Source organism: Protopterus annectens, chromosome 7.part1 (assembly GCF_019279795.1).
Source record: "Protopterus annectens isolate FY-2018-M chromosome 7.part1, PAN1.0, whole genome shotgun sequence".
NCBI lineage: Eukaryota > Metazoa > Chordata > Ceratodontiformes > Protopteridae > Protopterus > Protopterus annectens.
This window is the reverse complement of record NC_056740.1, coordinates 257,481,396-257,506,800: the sequence shown is the minus strand read 5'-3', so window position 1 is coordinate 257,506,800 and position 25,405 is coordinate 257,481,396. Positions and strand designations below refer to the sequence as shown.

Below are 25,405 nucleotides of genomic sequence, written 5' to 3'. Positions count from 1 at the left end.
TTACTTTGGACCTCAAGGAGGCATACCTGCATGTTCCAGTCAGACAATCTTGCAGAAGATGCCTCAGATTCATAGCAGGCTCAATGCATTATCCAATTCTCTGCACTGCCCTTTGGCTTATCTACTGCGCACAGGGTCTTCACAAAATGCCTGGCACCAGTAATTGCATTTTGCAGATTAAAAGGAATTCAAATGTATCCCTACTTGGACGACTGCCTTATTCAAGCAGAGAGCAAGGACATTCTTCTAAAGCATCTGGTGTTTGTAAAAAGATTGCTAATTTGCCTAGGGTACACAGTAAACGAAAATAAATCAAAACTAGTGCCCTCTCAAGAGATAATATTCCTGGGTGCAGGCTTAAATACAACTGCCCAGATGGCTTATCTCATGCCAGACAAACAAAGGCAACTGATTCATTACTTTCAAATGATGGCAACAAAAACCCAGCTCCCTGCAAGAAAAATTCTGCAGGCCCTGGGCTTCATGGCATCCTGCATTCTACTAATTTCATATGCAAAACTGCATATGAGGAAACTACAATGGTACCTAAAAAGTGTTTGGACTCTGCATTGTCACAGTCTGGAGACAATCATAACCTTAATTCCCTGCCTACAACAGGAGTTTCGGTGGTGGGCCCAGGCCTGTCACCACAACAAGGGACCGCCTTTCACTCTACCCACAGCCAGGCAGACAATAACAACACATGCATCAGATTATGCCTGGGGGGGCACATATGGCAGGGAAATGTATTCAGGGCACGTGGACCAAGGAACAAATGCATCTTCACATCAATCAAAAAGAGATGCTAGCTGTACAAAATGCCCTGACAGCTTTCAAGGAACTATTAATAAAGACGGACAATATCACAGTTATGTTGTACATAAACAAGCAAGGGGGCACTCATTCTTACCCCCTATGCAGACAAGCCATGACTTTGTGGAACACAGCACTGACCTATCAATTACATCTGCAGGCACAATTCCTGCCAGGAACAAAAAACACACTGGCAGACGAACTAAGCAGAAATCTTATGGATCCTCACGAATGGACGCTCAATCCACAAGTATTCAGCATGATAACAAGGAAATAAGGACGCCCAGACATAGATCTCTTTGCCTCCCCTCTCAATTACCACATACAAAAATTTTGCACAAAGACTTATCACCTTCAAGCATGGAAAGTGGATGCTCTTTCATTCAGCTGGAATGGCCTGACAGTCTATGCCTTCCCTCCGATGCCTCTTCTCACCAAAGTGTTACTAAAAGTCAGACAAGAAAGGCCAAGAATAATCCTGATTGCACCAGACTGGCCACGCCAGCACTGGTACCCAATCCTAAAGAATTTGTCTCAAGGCCCACCTTGGCTTCTACCTCTAATGCCTCATCTTCTGACACAACAAGACATTCAGATTCTGCAGTCAACTCAGAACCTTAAACCTGGCAGCATGGCAGATAATGTAGCCACTCGGACTGCACCTCTCTCTAAAGCTGTTATGGATGTCATTTTAGAAGCCAGGAGGCCCATCTTATGCAGAAAAATGGAAGAGATTCTGTGCTTGGAACCAGGCACAAGGGCTCGAACCACACTTGTCCCTAATATACCTCAGATTTTACAATACCTGACTGAGATGTTGGACAAAGGCTTAGCTTTCTCATCTATTAAAATCCATGCCTCTGCCATTTCAGTTCATTACAATACGGAACCTCTTATTTTTTCACATCCTCTACTACGACAGTACCTCAGAGGGGCAAAAAATATAAGACCCCCAAGGAGACCACCAGTGCCTACTTGGGACCTCAATTTTGTTTTAGAAAAACTCACACTGCCTCCTTTTGAACCAGTCAGCACAGCTGATCTAAAATTCTTGTCATGGAAAACTGCTCTGCTCCTAGCAATAACTTCTGCAAGAAGAGTCTGAGTTACAGGCATCAATGGCTGTGGAACCTTTCCTCATTTTTCATCAGGACAGGGCGTCTCTTAGGACAAACCCAACATTCATGCCAAAGGTGGTCTCCAGTGTGGCCTTAAACCAAACCATTCATTTGCCTACTTTTTACCCAAATCCCCAGAATAAAGGGGAGAGACTTCTGCACGCTTTGGATATACACAGACAGCTACGATTCTATTTGGACAAAACAAAAGCTTTCAGAAAAATTGAGTAACTGTTTGTAGCATATGTTGCAGGATCACAAGGAAAGTCTATTCCAAAGCAGACAATCTCGAAATGGATAGGACACTGCATCCACTTCTGTTATGCACAACATGGCAAATCGGTGCCTAAGGGCATTAGGCCTCATTTTACCAGAGCAGCAGCCACTTCAGTAGCTTTCCTCAGAGGAGTACCAACCAAAGACATTTTAGAAGCTGCAACCTGGAGCTCAGTCCACACGCACTACCACTTACCTCTCTACTCTAAATCCAGAGCAGGCTTTGCCACTGCAGTTCTGCAGGGCTTGTTAGCCTCTCCAAATCCAATTTAGACCCAGCCACCCAACGTCAGCTTTGGTATTCTAACCAAGTGTAATGACTGCAACAGTGAAACACGATGAACATAGTACAGTTGTGTACCTACCATAAATGTAGATGTTAGTGTATTCACTGTTGCAGTCCAGGTTACCCACCCACTATCCCCCTTTTCCAGTGCTGGGACTTTTCTGTACTACTCATCTCTATACTACCTATGTGTTGTATTTGCTTATAGATGAAAGAAATGTTTATAGTTATATATGCGTGTTTGTTGGCATAATTTTATCTTTCCAGCCTTCCTGTCTGGGGGCATCTGACTTCTGGGGCAAGAAAAACTGAAGAAAATGGCGTCGGATGCAACTTTTATACCCCTGGCGCACTGACGTCAGGGAAGAAGTGACAGCAACAGACGCCGGACCAAGACTTTGGAACTCGGGCCGACTGCGGGTCGCCTGCCAGCAGGATAACCCAAGTGTAATGACTGCAACAATGAATACACTCGAACATCTACATTATGGTAGGTACACAACTGTACTTTTTACAATCTAATCATAAAATTCACCAAAAGTAATCAATCAGTTGGAGCTTTTTAGCTTAGTTTCCCTTAAGACGTTAATGTCGGCCCATATGTAGGCATTGCCTATAATTGGCCATTGTTTGATAGTATTCCTTACTAGTAAACAAACTTTTAAAGGATTAAATACAATTTAAATTAAATAAATAGTAAATAGTATATATGTGCTTTATCAAGGCACTGGTAGTATATACAAATATGGATTTAATGGGTTTACCTGCTAGACTAACTTTGCTGGAATAATAAAGGCCTTTAAAAGCCGCAGTGGTACAGCGGTAGCATTGTTGCCTCACAGCAAGAGGTTCTCCTGTTCGATTTTCAGCTGGAGTGCCTTCTCTGTGGAGTCTGTATGTCCTCCCCATGGTCGAGTGGCCTCCAAAAAAACATGGGTGAATGGGCATGCCTTCGCTGAAGGTTGGGTGTCGGGCTGGCAACTTGGCACCATAAAAATCGACTGCCAATCATTAGCGGACTGGAGTTTCGCTGTGGCGACCCCTAACCGGGAAAAGCCGAAAAGACCAACAACAACTTAACATTACTACAAGAACTTGGTGGCATCCGACTTCTTATTTTACACAGTTTGAGTTATTGTCTCATGTAGACTTTTTACAAGCCTCAAGCCATCTGCCCACTTTTCATATTGTATTATTCTGTTTTTTATTATGGCTCATTTCTTAGACCTGTACTTCTGTCAGCAATCTTCCAGATAACCTTCTTCAGCTCAGAATGGTTCGTTATACTGACACTAATCAGGGCCTCTCCCTTCTCTTCAAAATTACAGACATTCCTTCAAGATAGTTTAAAATGAAATAATTTCTTGGTTTACCCATTACAAACATTTTAAACTTACAAAATCAGTCATCTTTGGCATATTAGTGTCTTTCTTCCTCTATCGCTTTCAGTATTTCAGTTCTACAACGTAATCCAGTCTGCCAAGCTGACTCGTGATAAGCCATTATATAATCTACTTGACACAGTACAGTACTTGTGTAAATACTGTGTTCTACTTGATGTTCTAAATCTTTTCAGTACATCTTGAGAAATCTGATTTGCAAAGTGTTTAATTGGCTTAAAGTAATCTGCCTGGTAATGAACTTTCTAAATCCTGAAGATAGAATGTCAGTAACGGAACAAAATCTTAATGCCAAAACTGTCACATAAAAAAATTTCTAGGGAAGTTTCAGAGCTCTAAAAACAATACAATGTGTCTGTGCATCAAACTCTTAATGCCCAGTCCCACCACTGCACCTTCCTGAAGTCCAGTCATTCCCTTGCTGTTAGCCACTGATCTTCATCTTTGCTTTTACTCTGTATAGACTACCGTTTCTAACGTTCTGTCCTACAACAGGACATAATTTGACAAAAAACATCTTGATTTTGCACAAACTACTCCAGAACAGCTGTTTCATTTAGCCTGACCTTTCGTGTGAGAGAGACAAAGACAGAGGCTGGAAACTAGTGACTTGTCAGCTTGATTTTGTGTATAAAGAAAATCATGGAAGGTCGCTGTTTGAATTCATTTTAGAAAATCTCAGTCATTTGTGCCAGACCAGCACAGATTGTTAACAGGAACTAGTGGGAGTGATCTCAGCTGGGTAACTGGATATTAAATCATAGCCGTGGTTCTGCTGGCAATACTAAGTCTGCTGTGTTCATTTTCTGTAAGTGATGTTGCAAAAGGTGTAGAAGGAAACTTTTTTTTTTTTTTGTGTAAAGTACAGAAAACTATTATGCAACAGGATTAATAAGCATGGAAGGATATCTTGTTAGTAAGATTTTAGTAGTCAAAAGCATGTAAGCATAGCCTGACTGCAGTGCAGGTGATGGGGCTTCCTTTATCAGCCTTGGCACTGGAAAAACCCAGGCAGGGAAGAGAGATATGATTTCCAAGGTGGAGAACCAGCAACCATGTCCTGTGTGTCAGGGTTGTGGTAGGGCTGCTTGCTAGTAGTCGTCGTGGAATTGAGATATGTCTGGCAAGTTCAGACCATTACATTGCAGCCTTCATCTGCTTAGCAAAGCATGCATAGGGAGACGAGGCCATAAAAGAAAAATATCTTGAACCACACCAATGGCAAGGCTATCTAAATGATGGTTCCTCATTGTCTACCTTCGATGGAGAATAAATGTGTTTGAGTGGGAGGGGGCTGATGATCAGCATACAGGGGGACAAAAAGAGAAGATAGTTAAAAAAAAAAAAAAAAAATTGTCAGTGGAAGCTTAATGCAGAAGATGCGTTTAGGAAGCAAAAATGTAGAACTGGAATTAATTGCCTTAGCCGTGACAAATATGGACAATGAATCTTGGGAGTAATCCTTCTTAACAGATGACCTGAAGATAAGTAAATTAGAGTGTGGATCAGTTGCAGTAGTTGAGTGCATCGGCAGAAACATAGCCAGTCAAAACAAGAAGTTATCTTTTTCACTGTCTGTCTCTATAGCAAGAGCTGTTAAGACAGTACAGTTGTGTACCTACCATAAATGTAGATGTTCGAGTGTATTCACTGTTGCAGTCATTACTCTTGGGTTATCCTGCTGGCAGGCTACCCTCAGTCGGCAGGAATTCCAAAGTCTAAGTCCGGCGTCGGTTGCTGTCGCCTCTTCCCTGATGTCAGTGCGCCAGGGGTATAAAAGATGCAGCCGATGCCATTTTCTTCAGTTTTTATTGCCCCAGATGTCAGGTGCCCCCAAATTGGTAGGCTGAAAAATATGCCAATAAAAATGCATGCACAAAAATCTGATTTTCTTTATCTACAAGCAAATACACCAAATAGGTTGTATAGGATAGAGAAGTGCAGCTAAGTCCCAGTAAAGAGAAGAGGGATGGTGGATGGGTAACCTGGACTGCAACAGTGAATACACTCTAACATCTACATTTATGGTAGGTACACAACTGTACTATATTCATCGTGTTTCACTGTTGCAGTCATTACTCTTGGGTTGAATCCCAAAGCTGAGGATGGGTGGCTGGGCTAAATAGGATTAGGAGAGGCTATGAGGCCCTGCAGAACTGCAGTGGCAAAGCCTGCTCTGGACTTAGAGTAAAGAGGTAAGTGGTAGTGCTTTGTGAAAGTGTGCACTGAACTCCAAGTTGCAGCCTCTAAGATATCTTTGGTTGGTACTCCTCTGAGGAAGGCTGCTGCTCTGGTGGAATGAGGCCTGATGCCCTTAGGCACTGATTTTCCATGTTGAGAATAGCAGAAACGGATGCAATGGCCTATCCATTTAGAAATAGTCTGTTTTGAGATGGCCTTTCCTTGACATCCTGCAGCATATGACACTAAAAGTTGCTCAGGCTTTCTGAAAGCTTTAGTTCTGTCCAAATAGAAGCATAACTGCCTGTGTATGTCCAAAGAATGCAGAATTTTCTCACCCTTGTTCTGTGGATTTGGGTAAAAGGTAGGAAAGGGAATGATTTGGTTGAAGGCCACACTGGATACCACCTTAGGCATAAATGTAGGATTTGTCCTCAGAGACACCCTGTCTGGATGAAAAATTATAAAAGGTTCCACAGCCACGAGTGCTTGTAACTCAGAGACTCCACTTGCTGAGGTTATTGCTAGGAGTAGAGCTGTTTTCCAGGGTAATAATTTTATATCTGCTGTTGAAGCTGGCTTGAAAGGAGGCAGTGTGAGTTTTTCCAAAACATAATTGAGGTCCCAGGCCAGAATTGGTGCTGTCCTTGGAGGCCTAATGTTTTTGGCCCCTCTGAGGTACTGCCTTATTAAAGGATGAGAAAAGATAGGTGGTTCCGTATTGTAATGGGCTGAAATGGCAGAGGCATGAATCTTAATTAATGAGAAAGAAAGGCCTTTGTTCAGCATCTCAGTTAGGTATTGTAAAATCTGAGGTATATTTGGTACACACATGTCAATGCCTTGTTCCTGGCTCCAAGCACAGAATCTCTTCCATTTTTCTGCATAAGATTTTCTGGTACTGGGCCTCCTGGCCTCAAGATAACATTCATAACAGCTTCTGAAAGAGGTGTGTTCTGAATGGTTACATTATCCGCCATGCTGCCAGATTTAAGGTCCTGAGTTGGCTGTGCAGGATCTGATTGTTTTGTTGGGTCAGCAAGTGAGAAGTTTGAGGCAATATCCATGCTGGACCTTGAGACAAGCTCCTTAGGACTAGGTACCAGTGCTGGCGTGGCCAGTCTGGTGTAATCAGTATAATTTTTGACTTCTCTTGTCTGACTTTTAGGAGTATGCTGGGAAGTAGAGGCAGTGGAGGAAAGGCATATACTGTTAGGTTTTTCCAGCTGAAGGATAGGGTGTCCACTTTCCATGCTTGCTTGTGATAAATCCTTGGGCAAAATCTCTGCAATTGGTAGTTGTGAGGGGAGGCAAATAGATCTATGTCTGGGCATCCCCATTTCCCTATTATCATGTTGAAGACTTGTGGATCCAGTTTCCATTCATGGGGCATCCATGAGGTTTCTGCTTAGTCTGCCAGAGTATTTATTTTTCCTGGTAGGAATTGTGCTTGCAGGTGAATTTGAAAGGCCAATGCTGTGTCCCATAAGGTCATTGCTAGTCTGCAGAGGGGGTAGGAATGTGTACCTCCCTGCTTGTTTATGTACCACTTGACCGTAGTATTGTCTGTCTTTATCAGTAGCTGTCCTGGAAGAAGCAGGTCCTTGAAAGCTGTCCGGGCATTTTGAACAGCAAGCATCTCTCTTTGATTGATGTGAAGATGCATCTGGTTTGCAGGCCATGTGCCCTGAATACATTTTCCTGCCATATGGGCCCCCCAGGCATAATCTGACGCATCCGTTATTAGTGTCTTTCTGGCTGTGGGTAAACTGAATGGCAGACCCTTGTGGTGACAGGCTTCTGCCCACCATCGAAACTCGTGTTGTAGACAGGGAATGAGTGCAATTACTGTCTCCAGGCTGTGGCAATGCTGAGTCCAAACACTTAGATACCATTGTAGTTTCCTCATATGCAGTCTGGCATATGGAATTAGTAGAATGCAGGATGCCATGAAACCCAGGGCCTGCAGGATTTTCATTGCGGATAAGTGGGTTTTTGTTGCCAATTTCTTGAAGTAAGAAGTCAGTTGCTTTTGTTTGTCTGGTGTGAGATAAGCCATCTGGACAGTTGTATTTAAGCTTGCACCCAGGAATATTATCTCTTGAGAGGCCACTAGTTTTGATTTCTTTTTGTTTACTGTGTACCCTAGGCCAGTTAGTAATCTTTTGACAAACGCCAGATGCTTTAAAAGAATGTCTTTGGTATCTGCTTGAATTAGGCAGTCGTCCAAGTAGGGATATATTTGAATTCTTCTTTGTCTGCAAAACGCAATTACTGGTGCCAGGCATTTTGTGAAGACCGTGGGCACAGTAGATAAGCCAAAGGGCAGTGCAGAGAATTGGTAGTGCATTGAGCCAGCTATGAATCTAAGGTATCTTCTGCAAGATTGTCTGATTGAGACATGCAGGTATGCCTCTTTTAGGTCCAAAGTTACGAGCCAAGCCCAGCATGGGTAGTAGCTGCTGTAGAGTCAACATTTTGAATTTTGGAACTTCCAGAAACGTATTTAGTATAGATGGGTCCAGTATTGGTCTCCAGGTTGTGTCCTTTCTGGGTACTAGGGAAAGTCTGGAGTAAAATCCTTGCCCCTGCTCTTGTTGTGGTACTTGCTGAATGGCCCTCATATTCATGAGGGCTGTAATTCGTTTTTGTGCCTCTGCCCATTGATTGTGTGGCAGGTCTGGCATACCTTTTGACTTTGGTAGAGTGTGAAAATGGAACCTGTAGCCTTGGGACACTATGTTCAGGACCCATTTGTCTTGGGTAACCATTTGCCAGTTTGATGAAAAAAGTGCTAGTTTTCCCCCAAGGGGGCTGTCAAAAGAAAAGTGCTTGGATCTGGTAGAGGAAAGTCATTGGGATTGTTTCCTGTAAGGTTGTGATTTGTCTCCTCTGCTTTTGGAGGTAGGCGCACCCCATTGTTTAGGCCTGTATGAGCCTTGGGGCTGAGATCTGCCTCTGGGATGCCTTTATCTGCCTCTTTGTGGTCTGTCTGACACTGGAAAGGACCAATTTTTAGAAGGCCAGTTTCCGCTATACCTGGGTGGCTGTACCTGTAAAAAATCCTTGACTGTCTGCATGGATTTTGCTTTATCCTCCATTTTTTTCAACACCTCTTTTGCTTTAGTACCAAATAAAGTATCATGCTGCAATGGTGCATCTAATAATTTTGCTTTAACATGATCAGGCAGATTCTGTTCCTTTAACCAAGCATGCCTTCTAATAACAGAACCTGTAACAGCGGCCCTGCAAGAGGCCTCCAATAAATCATAACCACATTGCAAAGTATGCTTTCTCACTTGTTCAGCTGCATGCAATAAATCCTGCAATTCCTTGTTCTCTGAACATTCAGTATTTGTCAACACTTTCTGTTTAAGCAGTGACATCAAATATTGCTGATATTTAAGCATATGAAACTGACAATTTAAAGCCCTTACAGCCAAGGAAGCAGAAGTGTAGACTTTTTCACCCCATCTGTCTAGAGCCCTAGAATCCCTATCAGAAGGGACAGGGTTTTTTGCAGTGGAAGCTTTAACCCCTTTGAGACATTGAGATATAGTTTCTAGGTCAGCAGCGGGGTTCTTGTATAGGAATTTATGAGAATCCGGAACCCTGTGGTATCTGTCTGGCTTAGCAGGTGCAGGGGGTAAAAAGTCAGGGGACAGGCCGGACTCTGAAAATACATCATCTACAATGTCTAGAACAGGTGGAATAGCAAGGGGTCTATGCTGAGGAAGTAGCAGTCTCTGAGCCTTTTCTTAGATTCTGAATAATCTTGGCTCTCCCAGTGGAAATGCTCCCTCATGGTATGCAGGGTTTCCCCCAAAAGAATAATCCTCAGGAGGAGAGGCTGAAGGAATGGATTCTTCAGCATTTGAATCCTCATAGGGAAGCATGGAGTAATCCTGTTCAGAAGAGGAATCAGAGGAAATAGAAACCTGATCAGAAGAATCCTACTCTGTCTCTTGCCTAGGCCTCTTATCAGGAGGGGGATTGGGTGCCCCTGATCAAAGTAATTAGGTCTTCGGCCATTTTGAACATCTGTTTTTTAGGCATGGAAGTCTGAGTAGGAGAATGCTGTACTTGTTTGTCTTTAGAGCTGCTTTAGTCTTTGTCCTTGAAGCTGAAGATGGCTTAATATATAGTTGTGTAGGTCTGAAGACACCCTCAGAAGCCGATGCCTGCTCAGCGGCTCCGGACCCATCTGAGGGAATGATTTCCGAGTGTCCAATACCTTGAGTATCCAGAGGCCCAGTCTGCTCCACATGGGAGTCGGAAGCGGCCTGTGGCTCTGAGGTAGCAGGTGCCAGGGGCTCGCAGAGAACCAGCGACTGCCCTAGCAGAGGCCTCGTCGTCTGTTTTGGACCTCGGATGCCTATCCCTTTTCCTTGTCCTTGCGTTTTTTGTAAACTCCGGTTGTCGGCTCGTCCGGCATTATATAATTAAATCTTCGGCCAAAGTAATGAAATGCAAAATCAAACAGACGCTCAATAGTGCGTTGGTTAAATCTAACACAAAACCGACAGCTAGCAACGTTGTGATCAGGGCCTAGGCAAGGAATACAGTAAGAGTGAAAATCCTTGAGGTATTTGCTTCCCACAAGAAATACAATTGTTAACTTTTTCTGACATCGGTCTGGAGCAAGAAAAAAGTTTCCCCAATGGGGTACATAGCTTTAATGAAGACTTCTGTTCTGAAATTCGGATTTGAAAATCTCAGGAGTCGGCCGACCGGCACTTGCAAACTGCTTTTGCTTTTGGCACCGTGTGGCAAGAAAGACTGAAGAAAATGGTGTCGGCTGCATCTTTTATACCCCTGGTGCACTGACGTCAGGGAAGAGGCAACAGCAACCGACGCCGGACCTAGACTTTGGAATTCTGGCCGACTGAGGGTAGCCTGCCAGCAGGATAACCCGAGAGTAATGACTACAACAGTGAAACACGATGAACATAGGATTGTGTATATTTCTGAGGAGATGTAGTTGGATTCGGAAGACTTTGTATCCCTCTGCAAAGGGAAATTGGGACAGCTATTGTTTAAATGATCCAAAGCTAAGCATGGGCAGCTTGTGGCTCTGCCGATGTTGCACTGGACATCACCTGCCAAATGTAAAAATGGACAGTCCACTAAAGTTTTCTTGCTGGTGCTTTGCAGAGTTGAGTTTTACAACCTGACTTGCTGTTGCTTGTCAAGGTTATATATCTACTGCATTTTTCTGCATAACCTGCACTGATTGTGTCATTGTGGTGATTTATGGAGTTGATAAGTGCGATAGCCTGCTAACTGCTTTCTTTTGATTGCAGTACTTTAACACTGGCATACCTAGCCATACGCTGAGATGCTTGGGTGCCTGTATCTGCAGCCTGAAGTCACTACAGTGGTATATCGGCTGAGAGAGAACTGTGTTGTACTTGTACTCCTTAATTATTTTTTTAAATGAAGGACTTATGGCTACGCATAGCATGAACATTTTTGTGTAGGCTAATGCCAGACTGGTTGTTGATCTTCTGATTATGGTTCCTTATGGTTAAAGATAGGATTGAAATGTTTCTAACATGAATAGTAAAAATATTGCATGATCTTCAGTTGAAATCCTATAATGATAGTGGGAGACCATGGCAGCTAAACATGTTGTTTTGAAGAAAGAAGTTAGTGGATGGTAAATTACAAGTAACTCTTATAGGTTCTTAGGTTCATAGGTAGGTACTAGGTACTAGGCTATCGGCCCAAGGGCCTACGTAAGACTAGCCAACAAGGGTTCCCTGGCTTGCGCCACCCAAGAAAGTTATTTTCCTGTGCCACTGTCGAGCAGACACACAAAATTGATCCCCGGGGTGTATTTCCTATTTCCCATCCACTCATCAGGATTTTTCTTGAGTGCTAATGAAGAACTTTGCTTGACCTAGATCGGTAGCCTGTTCCAGAGTATGGGAAGTCTGTGGGACAGGAATCTATCCCTCCAGCATGTCCTGTTTATTGTGGTGACAAGGTTTAGGTCCCTAGAGCGTGTAGCTCAGAATAATTGGGATTCCTTTAGGTGTAGCATGTCCAAAAGTTCTGGGTTTGACATAAGCTTTATATGTTAGGCAGAGATCACCTGGGAGTAGGCGATATGCTACGGAGTAAAGCTAGAGTTTTTTGAGACTGTCAGTGTAGCGCATTTGTTTGAAGCCAGTAATCCTCTTTGTGAGGTACTTCTGTGGCCTTTCCAGCTGCTGCAGATGTCTTGTGAGGTACTTTCCAAAAGGGGCGTTGTACTCTATAATGGGTCTAATGAGTGTCGAGTAGAGGGGAACAATGACATCTTTTTTTTTTTTTCCTGGATGAGAACCCTTTTATGATGAGGTGTGCCACGTAGAAGGACTTCCTGACTACTGTGGTGATGTGACTGTCAAAGGAGAGACTACTGTCCACCTGAGTCCCAAGGTCTCTTATCACACATTCATTGTTTAGATTGCTGCCTGTGTGGTAGTTCATGGGTACAGAGTTTTTACCAAAGGGTATGACACTGCACTTTTTGGCACTGAGCTTGATGCCATAGCTCTGACACCAGGCATCTGTCTCAGCGAGGCCCTTCTGTAAAATGTCCACATTATTTGGGGACTTGACTGTGGCTCCTACTTTGCAGTCATCTGTGAACTTCTTTAGCCAGAGGCCTTCTGTGTTAGCCTGTACTTCAGAGAAGTAGATACCAAACAGGAAGAGGTCCCAGGACTGAACCCTGTGGTACTCCACTTGTCACTGGGTTGAGGTCAGATTTGGAGTCTGCAACTTTTACAGTGTGGGTTCTGTCAGTGAGCCAGTTGGCAATCCATCTTGTGACGTAGGACTTTATACCTAGTTTAGTGAGTTTAGCTATAATTTCAGAATGGGGGATGGTGTTGAAAGCCTTGGTGAGGTCAAGATAGGCTGTGTGAACCACCTTACCCTCCTCTACAGCGTTGTTGACTGCCTCAAAGAAGTCAATCCGGTTCAGGAGGCATGATCTGCCTTTCACAAACCCGAACTGGGAGGGATCCAGAGTTTGGAGGTTACCAATGTGTTCATGAGTTCCATGATGGTACGTTCCATGGCCTTGCAGACCAGGCTCATCAGGCTAATAGGACAGTAGTTCCCAGGATCAGTGGTGGCTCCCCCTTTGTGGAGTGGGATAACTGTTGCTGTGCACCATTCAGTGGGCATAAAGCCTGATGCGAGGCTATTATTGAACATGGTGCTTAAGTGGGGAGCCAGTTTGTTCTGAAGTTTGTGTAAAACGCAGCCTGGGATGTTGTCCGGTCCCATGGATGCTGTGTTTTTGACTTTAGAGAGTGCAGCTTTTACCTGCGTAGTTGTGATTACAGGGACTCTGCATTCTTCCTGTATAGCTATGGGCTCTTTAGGGGGTGGGGGGGTAAAGTTAGCACTGAACCTATCTGCCAAGATGTTGGCAATATCAGTTGGTTCTGTAATTTTTGTGCCGTTGTGCTGCAACTCAGAGCAGATCTGGGTGTTGCCATCAAGATTCTTGACATAGCTATAGAATGCTGTGCGGTTGCCCTTAGAATTAGTGGCAATTTTGTTTTTGTAGCTAACTTTGGAGGATCTTATAAGGGATCTCAGCTTCTTACTGAGGCTGACCAAGGAGCTCCTCCACTCATGGGATTTTACTCTCTTTTGCAACAGTTTCTTCCTTCTGTTGTACAGTTTGTTTATGGCAGGGGACCACCAGATTGGCTTCCTGTTTTGGAGGATAACGTCTTGGTTCCGTTTGATAGCACGATCCATGCACTCGTAAGTGCTTATAGAGTGCATTTGTGTAGGATTCAGCAGTTGTAACTGTATTGTCCATCTGCATGGGTGTCATGAAGTTCACCACTTCTGTCTTAAGAAGCATGAAGTTGGCTTTGGAGAAATTTTTTACCGTAGTTTCCTTAATGGGGTGGGGGCAGGATGTGGATATCAAGGGTGATTAGCTTATGGTCGGATCGGACCAACGAGGAGTTGACTTCAGGTGTGGGACACCGGTCACTCATGTTGGTAATGACTAGGTCTAGGATATTCTTGCCCCTGGTGGGGGGTGTGGATAAGTTGATCCAGGGCATTGGAGTTTATGAATTCCAGAAAGCGTTGAGCTAAGGAGTTGGTACACGAGTAGTTTTCCCAGTTATTGGTGGGGTAGTTGAAGTTGTCCATTATTAGGGTGTTTGGTTGTACCCTAATATTTTCCAGTACATTAAGAAAAAGAGGAGTGGGAATCATTAGAAATTCATAAAGGCAATGCAGTGGGAAGTTGAACTTTTATTGTCATGGTACCTAGGCTTGCAACATGTAAAAGATGCAATGTTAAAAAAATGAAATGGAACATTTTAAAAGCTTCAAAAAAAGCAATAAAACAGATATATCAAGATTTGTACGCCTTAAAAATTTCACAAGTGATAAATGACAGTCTGTAGTGGACACCCCTTGCAGAACCTCACAGGAGGCTCAGATTTCTGTTAGTAGAGTAGTGAATCCCACAGAAGGTGACCAGAATGAAGAAAGGAAATTTAGTCTTGAATGTTAATATACCATCTGGGAATCACTAGCTCCAAGTCACTGTCTGTCTGAGGGGAGAAGCTGAGATGGCTGCAGTGTACCATCAGATCTGTTATAGTATCTTACTCTAGATGAGCTGAGCTAAATAAGTGAGAACTAGGACTTCTAAAAAGGGAGATCTAAGTGACACTGACAGCCAGTGCAGATGTAAAATCTGTAACACGTGCTACATGAAGGCTGGTAAATTTTTTTGCATGCTACTTTCTGCAGCTCTAGGCACCATTGTCAAGCCTCAGGTAGACCGTTGCACTGAAACTGAAATCTGCACTACTGTGAAAAGGTTCTCTGGAAGAACGAGGTGTTCGATTCAGGCAATAAAAAGGGGAACAAAGAAAATTTTAATAGCAGCTGTCCTGAAACAGTAGCTGTTCATGCAAAATAAATGCTACACCTCATACAAAAGGCACAAGCTGCTACTTATCACATTGTCCTTATGGTTATTTGTGGAGATATGAAGCTGTGAAGGATTTAAGGGTGACAGAAATAGCCACAGCCTTGGTCTTGCAGAACTTGAGCTGAAAACAACTGTTCATTCTTTCAGGGGTGGAATCCAAGTTTCCTTTAGTTAACAGCAGGGGGAAAAATGAGTGATGAGATATGACTGGGTGACATCATCCTATGAATGATATTGTCGACCTCCTGTTCAAAAAGACATCTACAAGTTTAGAGCATATGCACTGTGGGTAAAGTAGCCCGCAGTAGAACTTTTTAAGGGTGACTGTCAAAAGAAGATGCAACTGAAATACCTCGCAAGGACAGTGTGCACGGTCAAAACCAACTGTATACAACCACAACGACCAGCAAAATACGATGGTTAGCACTAAGGTTCCAAATCCTTTATTGATTTTAAAACACGTTCCAAACAAAATAACCAGACTGTCAAAAGAACTAATATCCGAAGCAATTTTGTGAATGTGCCCTGAGAGCTAAGAAATGAACTATCCGAGTACTGTGAGAATCTACAGCAGGTTCACGGGCGTTCCAGGAAGATCCCATGGTTCTCAGTGTTGGATCTTGCTGAGAGATCAGAACAGATATTTAATAACAGCATTGTTGTATTCCAACAAGGGGATCATTCAGCTGTGCAACTTTATTTGTTTTCCATGGTAGAGCACTGATTTCAGTAGACCTTTTTCAGACTGCCAGATAGGTAATGAAATTAGTCCCATGCTGTGTCTTTTCCTGAAGTCTGAATAAAAGGCTTTAGAGTCATGGTCAGGTTCCACTCCAGCTACTTTTTCAGTTTCATTACACACGCACAGAAATCTAGTGATTTGATGCTAATTTTCATGATTTATATTCCATAATGGTCACCTGACGTGGTAACTTAAGGCCTTTTTTAAAGTAGATGAGACTGAATACTCCTGAAAATATCTGGCCAGGATAATTCAGGCAGGATCCAACCACCTGGTTGGACAAGGATCCACCCTGTAAGTTGAAGAGTGCATACGACGACCTTTAAATTTGCTGTGTTTTGAAGTCTAGGGGCATGCGCTGATGGAGCTTTTGTTGTATAGAGGTATTAAGGAGGGTTTTCCATTTAATGGATTCTACAGTAAGTGCATAAAATCACGTTGCTGATATGATGTCCTTCTCATTCTTCCTCACTGATGGGTTATGGGTCCGAGACTGCTGCATCATCCAGACTTCAGATCCTAGACTTAAGCTCCTCCCTCTTCCCATAATGCAACACTATACCCCTGACTCCTCAGATCTCGTTTGCCGCCGGTGTGGTCAGACAGAAGATTTCAAGTTTCAAGCTTTTAGAAGGTTTGTTTGTATATAATTATATACTTTTTTTCCCTGTCTACAGGTCTCTTGGTTACTACTTAATTCTTCTTCCTCCTTCTACATCTGCTAGCCGCTAGATTCTTTTTTTTCCTGTTTATATCTAGCCTTTTCTTTGGCGGGCTTTTTGTTATGCTTAAGTCTTTTCTGATTAGAAAATTAGGACTTCCTTTGATTTGTGTCCTCCCTCTTTACCCTTTACATTCTGTCTTGGTTTTAAGTTACTGTTTTCTCTTTTTTGTGGGTGTTCTTTGTTTTTGTAATGGTAACCTGTGTATTTCAAAGTGACACTTTCGCTTCGGAGTTTTACTCTGTTGCTTGCTTCATTTGAGTTCTACTACTGTACATAATTCTGAAACTGCCTCTTTTTCTGCAGTGAATAACACTCTACTTCTATTACCAGCAAACTCTTACTAAAGTGTGTTGAATTTTTTTACTGTATTTGAAAGCCTGGTGACTTCCTTCTTTTTTTTTGAGACATCTATCTCTTTTCCTTCCTTCCGTTAGCAGGCTTCTGATTTTCTTACTGCCTTTCTTTGCAGCCTTCCCCTTAAAGATGCAGTGATTTTTCTCTGCGACCTTCAGGACTAGCTGTTTAGGCAGTCAACTAACTGCTTTTCTACTCTGCGCTGTCTTAGTCTGGCAGTTTAAGGTAATGAAGGTCCTATAATGATTACTTTATGACCTTCAAGGCAGGTTTTTAAGTTTCTGTTCCATTAGGGACTAAAAAGTAAAGAGAGAGTTCCATTACTGTTTCTGTCTTGGAGGCTCTTGGATCCAAAGTTGCCAGGACCTCCCCTCAGTTCCCAACCCCTCTATTACACTTTGTTTTGATACCTCTCATTCTATAACTTGTTTCCTGGTCAACAAATAATAAATAAAATAAGAAAGTCCGACTTGGAATGAGCCAGTTTTCAGCAGAGGCCTGGGGAGAAATACTCCAGATGCATATCTTTGGAATGTGGGAGGAAACCGGAGTACTCTGAGGAAACGCAGGGAGGAGATGCAGACTCTGCACAGGAGGCACACCAGCCAAGAATCGAAATGGAGAGCCTCTTGCTGTGAGGCGACAACGTTAACCACTGCACCACTGCGCCGCATTTCTTTACTCATATTCTTGCAACGCTTTTCAAACAGTGTTGTTTCCAGAAGCAAACCTTCCTGTGGTTTGATGATGCTGTCACACATCTTTCCTTGAGGGCCTTCCAAAAATTACATAGCTGGGGACTCTCTCAGTGAGGAAGAATGAGGAGGACAGCCTTCTATTCTGAAGTTATGTACTTACCATAACTTGGTATATGTGTTGTCCTTCCTCATTCTTCCTCATCTTCCCTCCTAGCCCCCCCCCCCCAGCCTTCCTACTTCTAGTAGGATATTAAACTCTACGACAGCCTGAGATGCTAAGGTTTCTGTCGTAGCATGTTTTCTTCTCTGTTCTCTCTCTCTCTCTAATTCAATAGACATAGACAGCAATCTCGATCTGAGGAGTGAAAGGTAGAGCATTGCATTTTGGGAAGAGGGAGGAGCTCTAGAATGGTAAGTACATAACTTCTAACTTAACCTTCTCGGGAGAAAAATGCCTTCTGATTGTTGAAATGTGGTGCACTGCAGAAGCTGTTAATAATACTAGCCAGTTTTGAAGCACCATAACTCTCCCTGGACTGGAGACTATATTTGAAGAACAGAATAATAGTCTTTGTGCTTATATTTGTCATTCAAAAGAAATGTTCCATTAGTGCTCCATCCTTTGGACTTTTCTTTAGTCCCTAAGCTCAGTGCTCAGGAACACAGTAGAAAAAGTCACAAATGGAAAAGGAGCAGCTTAGTATGTATGTGTCCGTGGCAGCACTGATGTGCTGTTTCACAGGAGATGGTTATGCACAGGCATCAGATTGTCGCAAGTCAGGTACTGGAATTTGAAAAACATGATCCTTTGTACTTATTTCCTCTGCTGTTTTTTTCCCTGTCCTAATAACCAGCCCATTCAATCCTTCAGCAGGAGAGAGATGAACAGCAGAGAGCAGAGATGTCATATCTCTAAAATACCACCAAGACCACTGATCCAAGAAGTAAGCAATTTTAATGAAATACTTGGTGCCTCGGCTTGCACAGCTTTCCAAGAGTAAAAACGCTACAAAACATTCTTTACTTAAATACAGCATATTGCACAAGAGAATTCCTTAAAAAATAAACTTTTAAAAGAAGAAACCCTCTTGATTTTTAAGTATGGTACTTTGAAGCCTCAGGGACTCAACAAGACATGTAATTGGAAGTATGTGATTTAAATTGTATGCTTAATTGATTAATTGTCTTGTGCAATATGCTGTATTTAGGTAAAGAGTGTTTTGTAGTGTTTTTACTCTTGGAAGGCTGTGCAAGGCGCTAAGTGTTTCATTAAAATTTCTTACTTCTTGGATTGGTGGTCTTGGTGGTATTTTAAAATTGTATTTTTTGATTTTTTTTTTAAGCTGTATTTTATGTCATTATCTCTAAGCCTGGGGTAGAGTTGTAACTTTAAATCCCTGACCCCTGTGCATTTGCCCTTCACAGCTCCAGGGTACAGCATGCAAAGGGTGACAGCAAAGATGTGTAATGTGGTCCTGTGTGATGTAACCTCTCAAGACCGCCCTGTTCCCTTTGGATGTGCAATCTCTACCAGGGATTCTGCAGTACGAATGAGTGTCTGGACTTGTTCCCCACCCCCTTCACCAAAAAGAATTGAGGAAGCTGGAATGCTTATGACAAAAATAAATCCATTTATGTGCTTGGTGGGGGGATAAGCTAAGTAGCTTTATCCAGTATGTAAGAAAACAGATGTATATGTAGGACATTCAGTTTTATATACATTTAAGAGCCCTCCCCCAATCCCTTTGTTCAGTTTGATTATGTAGAGCCAGCTACAACAGGCTGTAGAGTCTAATCTGTATGATTAAATAAACTAGAACCCCAGCACTGGAGCAGCCAGAGAAGGAGGGTTGGAGTGAGCAGCAGATACCAGGTTATCCATTCTTTATTTTTTTTGGGGGGGGGGGGGATTGAAGCCAGTCTCTAAATCATAGCACTGCTGACACCGTATGGAAATTGGTAGTTTGTGATGGACAGCACATGGAGACTTTTACTTGGCCCTGCAAGCCCTCAGTATGCATATGTAGAAGCTTATTCTCCTGTGAGAGGCTTGACAGGCATGACTATGCAAGTCCGTAGACAGGAGAGGGGTTTGAACTTGGAGAATGGCAAATCAGTGGTTCTGAGCTAATGTGTGGTATGAGTGGGTGCATTTTGTGATCATGAAGAAGTTTGATGGTCAGACACGTAGGTACAAGCATAAAAAAATAAAAAGAAACTTTATGCTGTGACCAACAGGAGTTTTACCAAAGCTCTTCCAGTCAGTGCAGTAGCCTTGTCTGCCTAGTCACCTGTCACTCTGTGGATGGCCTTTTGACGTTGGAATTTTCACTCAAGCTGTGGCTTTAAGCAATGAAGACAGTATAAGCTCATCCTTTGTGGTGTAGAGCTTGCCAAAAGGAACATTATTTTTTTGTTTTTTTTCGCATTCTGTACCATTGGTCTCCTGTACTGCCTACCCCTTTCCAATTCTTGTTTATTTCCCAGTATTGCTAAGAGAGAACCAAACGAGAGCCAGCATTGGGTGGATCCACCTTTCGTGGAGAGAAGGCCTTTGGCCAACAGTGATTTCATAGTAGGTATGTGGCTGGGGGAGTGTGGTGAGGTCATTGTATTGCGGCCTTTGTCACTTAAAAGCCTTGACACTTTGGGAGTGTGCATACATTTATAGTATATTGCTTTCATTACTTTTGCATCTCTATCTCGCCCCACAAAAAAAAAAAATATTAAGCCATTTGATCCTTCCCCTGCCTGCTGCCCCACCCCTTCACCAGGCTCACTAAGTTAATACTGGTTATTAGTGGTGAAGACTAATAATGCATTGCCTTCCTATCCACTGCTTATTGGGTATTGACTGAGTAGACCTGGTTAGCTGAACCTTTTTTTTTGGGAATAGGGAGTTTGTCAGAGAAAAAAGAAGGTGGGAAATTTCAGCACAATTTTACATTCAAAGCAAGAAGACGGGAAGTTTCACAGCATTTTTGTAGGTGCATTGGTTATTATGTTAGGGTAGTTTTAGACTTGGGAAAACTGATTCTTACTCTTTCATTACTTACTTGTTACGTCACTATGGTGCATGAAGTGTCAATCCACATATTGGCAAATGTTTTCAGAATTTGACAAAAAAAGCCCCCCCCCCCACACACACACACACACACACACGGCGGTGAAGTTTACTGTTCATCTTTAAACTCAATGTTATCAGTTGAAGAGAAAAAGTGAAAGAAGTCCATAGATTTTAATGGATGCAAGTCGCGCATGCTCAGAAAGGTATCCATAAACGTCTGTGGACAACCATCTTGCATGATATTGCACAGGGAAACACTGCATTTATTTGGGCCATGGATTTCATAAAAAGTTTATAAAGCTTTTTAATAAAAAATGGGGCAAACAAATATGGATCCACTTGTGCAAAATCCATCATTGGCACGATCATGACAAAACACTTTAAATAACATTATTATGCCAAAACACTTTAAATAAGCACAGTGTATTTGAAATCTTTGTACAGTGTATAAAGTAATGCGTAGTGTCCCCCTTTCATGGGAATTCTTGGCCCACTGTCTAGTTAAGTGACTTGCCCAGAGTCGCACATCAGATAAATGGAGATGTAAGGGATCAAATTCACCCTTGACTTAAAGCAGCTCAGAGCCTGAATCCTTTGATCGAACTGCCAGACACTGTTTGCTGGTGACTGTAATTCCTTATGGTATTTATGAAGGTATGAGTGAAAGAAAGCAAGAGGGTACAGACCATTTGGAGGACTGATGTTATTTCAAAGGAATAATGGACCCCAGTCTCTGGCTTTGTCTTGGCTTCTGCAATTTATTGTGTAATTGGCAGCCGGTGGTCATGATTTTAACATGAGAATGGGGTCTACTGGTACCTAATTATGTTAATTCTTCAGTAGTACTTCAAGAAGCTTGTCTTTGTGACATTTTGTAAACACAGTTGCCATGGGAAAAGGAGGAGAGGAAATGTGCAGCAGTTCACTTTCATCTATTAGGTTTGCAGGCTTTGTGTTGTAAAACCTGTAGCCATAGTATCGAAGTATAGTACTGATGCCGAGCAAAGCATTAGGAGGCAGAACTTTTGTAGCTGTCATTCATAGTGGCTGCTTAGGGGAGTATGTAAAATGTATGAGTTTACAAATTATTAATAATTGGGTGCCCTAATGGCAATGCATTGAAAACACAGAAGTTCTGATGAGCATTATAAAGCTACTTAACAAAAAAAAGGTGAAAAAATGTCACAAACATTTACTGCAGTAGTTGTGTCAGAAGACATTTTATTTTTTGATTGACAGGTTGTGTAATTTTAATATTTGCAGCAAGAAGATTTTGTTCAGGAGCCTTTTAACACAAAGCTGGAACCAGTTCTGCTTCCCGGTAAGTGAGTGTTTTTGCTAGTTGAATGTTCTTCATTCACCTCTATTTTTAATGAATGATGTGAATTTTCTTAGTAAAAATTGTACGTTGTGGTGGACTAAGTTAAGCAAAGCACAGCGTACTTTCTGTAAAATGTCCACGGGCATCTCTAAGGTGAAGAAAGTTGTAGCATGACGGCAGCTCTTGTACATTAGTAAGCGCTTCCAGAAAACATATGTTATGTGCAGGTGTGATGATTTGGAACTGCAGAGGTGGTGGTAATGGTAAGAATTGTAAAACCAAAGCATAGGAATGCACATTGGTACTTGAGAATGTGCTTAACGTAACATTTTATAATCTTTGAAGCAGAAATAGTTGATAGAAGAATTGCTTCAGATAAACCTTATGATGGTCTGTGAAACTTGATAGCAAAGCTTGACAAGTCTTCAGTGTTATCACCTAGGGATTAATAGGTATAACATGTAATAATTGTTAATCGGTTTTCTTTTGTGGTTGGAACCTTGTGCATGTGTGGGCTCATTTTCTCAGTTTAGTAGGCAGAAAAAGAAAATAGCTGGAAAGCATGGTTTATGCTGAGTTAGCTTTTGTTTAAGAGCATATTGTCAGTATATGCTAAGCTGTTTTTCACTTGTGGAGTAAACTTTGTGACAAAGTGGCTGAGATAAGTATTTAGATGTTAACCTGAGTGCTTTATAAAATAATAAACATGGAAGAGACCAAATTTTCTTTAACGGATTGCAGAACTTGGCATTTGTGTGGACGTGTGTGTGGTGGTGGTGGGGCGTTAATGAATACATTTTATCTTTGTAGCGTTGCACCAAATAGGAGGTTAACCCATTTTAGTCTCTCATATTTCTGCTACTAATTCCAGATCATGGTACTTTAGGGAAAATAATTTTTTTAGATGCCCTGAAGTTTGAGCAGTCTTTGGAGTAAAGTGTGCGTTTAGAGAGGAGGTAAGTGCAGATGACTGCTCCCCTTTGCAAAAAGGATTTTGTGGTATCTGAAAATAGACCTATTATTTTGTAAAATTTTTTATCAACTTTATTTCTTAATGTTCCCCAGTCCTTGGGTGCCATAGTGGGCAGTGTTTTTTTTTTTGGAAGTTCATTATTTGTCTACGTATTGTTGCCTTCTGACTTTTTATATCGTGATCAAAAGAAGTACAATTGACAAAAGTTTACTATTTTCATATTTATAAGTTTGAAATAAGCTAAACATGACTCTTGGTTTAGAGGTGAGGAAATTTATCAAGACTTTTGTCCATAAAGCAGCTGTGCTTTCAAGTAGAGTCTAGATGTGCAAGGATTTTCTCCTCAAATTCTTTGTAGTTCCAGTTTTTTTTGAAGTTGTGGGAAAGAAAGATAGTTCCAGCTGGATGAAATAGTCTTTCAGAGGTTGAATGGAAGATGTTGCCGTATGAAGGTTTTATCATCTTGTAAGGTGTTTATAGATTATTTTAGCTGAAGATTGCTACCAAGTGAAGGGCAGAAGCTGTAAGTAATCACTGGCAAAGACTGATAACTAGTTAGCTTTCTGTTGGGTGAGACAATGGTATTCAAGCTTATTGGAGAAATTCATGAACCTACATATGGAACTGCATGTATTTTTTAACCTGCTGGTTATTGTAGAAGGAGTTGAGGGCAGTAATAGGGATGCATATTCAATCGTAGGATAAGGTCATTCTTAGCCGTAGCACTTCTGGGCTTCTGTTGTAATGTGGTTACTGACCATTTAGGATGCTTTTACTGTAGTGGTGGCTTCAGATATGCATGTGTCTGTATGAGCTTTGTTGGGAAAATTTGGGTCTATTGTGATACTGATGTATTTATATATTTCTGCTGACTGAATAACCAAATTACGTAGGTGCATTTTGTCTGCATCAAGACTAAGGCAGTTTGAGGTGAACCAGCTGTTTTGTACAGTTGAGGAAGGGTCACTTTTGTGGAGAAGTGTCATCAGCATAAAGAGCGATATTTGATGGGTGATTAACTATCAGTGTTGTTGATGAATAAAGGGAAGAGAACTGTACTTAAGATGGATCCCCGTAGGACTGTAGCAGTAAATGTGCCAGTGTTGGAGGTGTGGTTGGCAGATTCTACAGTGAGTGTTCTGTTTGCCAGATAAATTTTAAAATGGTTGGGGGTGGGTATGATGGTTAAGATGTTTAGCTCAGACACAAGGTACACTGTTTTATTCTCATCCTTGAAAGTGAAATTGGCTAGGCTTGAAATGACTCATAAGGACAGCTAGCCTAGTCTTTGCCTCTGAACATGTTGTAGCTTATTATTGCCATTGAGCTCTCTGATAAATGGTTAGCAGAGAGCTGTAGAAACATGATGTGTTCTTTGAGGAAGTTCTTCAACATTGTATTAACTGACCTTGCAGCTGAACTCGTATTTTACTTTCAAATTCTGCTAAAGATAGTGTAAGAACTCTAGCAAGGCTTGAAAGATAATGTGAAGTGTTTGCAGCTAGAATTAGTGCAGAATCCAGTAGGGGTTGTACACATTATTGTAAACCGTATAAATTGATCTGGTGATGGTGAGGCTCACCTTTGCTGAGCCCAACTAGATAGAATTGCAAGAAATCTGCATGGAAGAATTCACTTTTGCAAGTTTAAAACAGGAAGTTTTTTATCTAAACATTTGGTCTATCTGTGGGGTGTGTGTGTCTGTGTGTGTGTGTGTGTCTGTGTGTGTGTGTGTGTGTGTGTGTGTGTGTGTGTGTGTGTGTGTGTGTGTGTGTGTGTGTGTGTGTGTGTGTGTCTGTGTGTGTGTCTGTGTGTGTGTGTGTCTGTGAGACGGAACAGAAAGCAAATGAAATGGAAGCCACTAAAATAACACAGAAATGTTATGTAAAGTGGCAAACCATTTTTAAGAGTCTGTGAGCTTAAACTGCATACTTTGAGGTGGTATATACTTTGAACGTAAAAAATCTAAACACTTAAGATGTCAATATGCAGCTTTTGTTCCTCACATAGCATGATGCAGAATTGATGAGAAAAGATCTTTCAAGGTGGTAGTGTCATAAAAATATATATGAGCTTTAGGAATGAGGCAGTCAATTGACATTGCTTACAGATGTTTGGCTAGCGTGATTTCAGTTACCAGGGCTCATTGATGATCCTAGGTTTTTGGGGTACCTGCTTGGGAAGGGAAGTACCGAGTACCTGACTGGTATCCTTCCTAGGGAAGGGGCTGCCGCCATGTCTGTTGCTTGAGCATTGGTGACTCCTGGTGGTGACTGCAAGAATTTGCATCACTGCACTTTCACTTTTTTCATTTGAGAGGGTAGTATTAAAGAGTAGAGGGTACCTTATATCCTCTGCAGAGGAAAAGGAATAGTTAAGAAAATGATGGGTCATGGTCTCCTCCTTTCATGTTCTAGACCCTACTGATCACCTTTCAGGCAGAGTAGCAGTCTTTCCTTCTCCTTCAGGAATTGAGAGTA

The 25,405-nt window shown here is 42.0% G+C and overlaps 1 protein-coding gene across 2 annotated transcripts in view; it reads left to right on the top strand.

Moving 5' to 3' along the window:
* Positions 1-25,405, top strand: part of MTMR10 (myotubularin related protein 10) — a 1,193,387-nt gene that overhangs the window by 57,203 nt on the left and 1,110,779 nt on the right. For both annotated transcript variants that reach the window (XM_044078705.1, XM_044078706.1), the window contains exon 2: positions 21,895-21,952. In XM_044078705.1, coding sequence (XP_043934640.1) covers positions 21,895-21,952 — 58 coding nt within the window. The remainder of the gene's footprint in view (positions 1-21,894; positions 21,953-25,405) is intronic.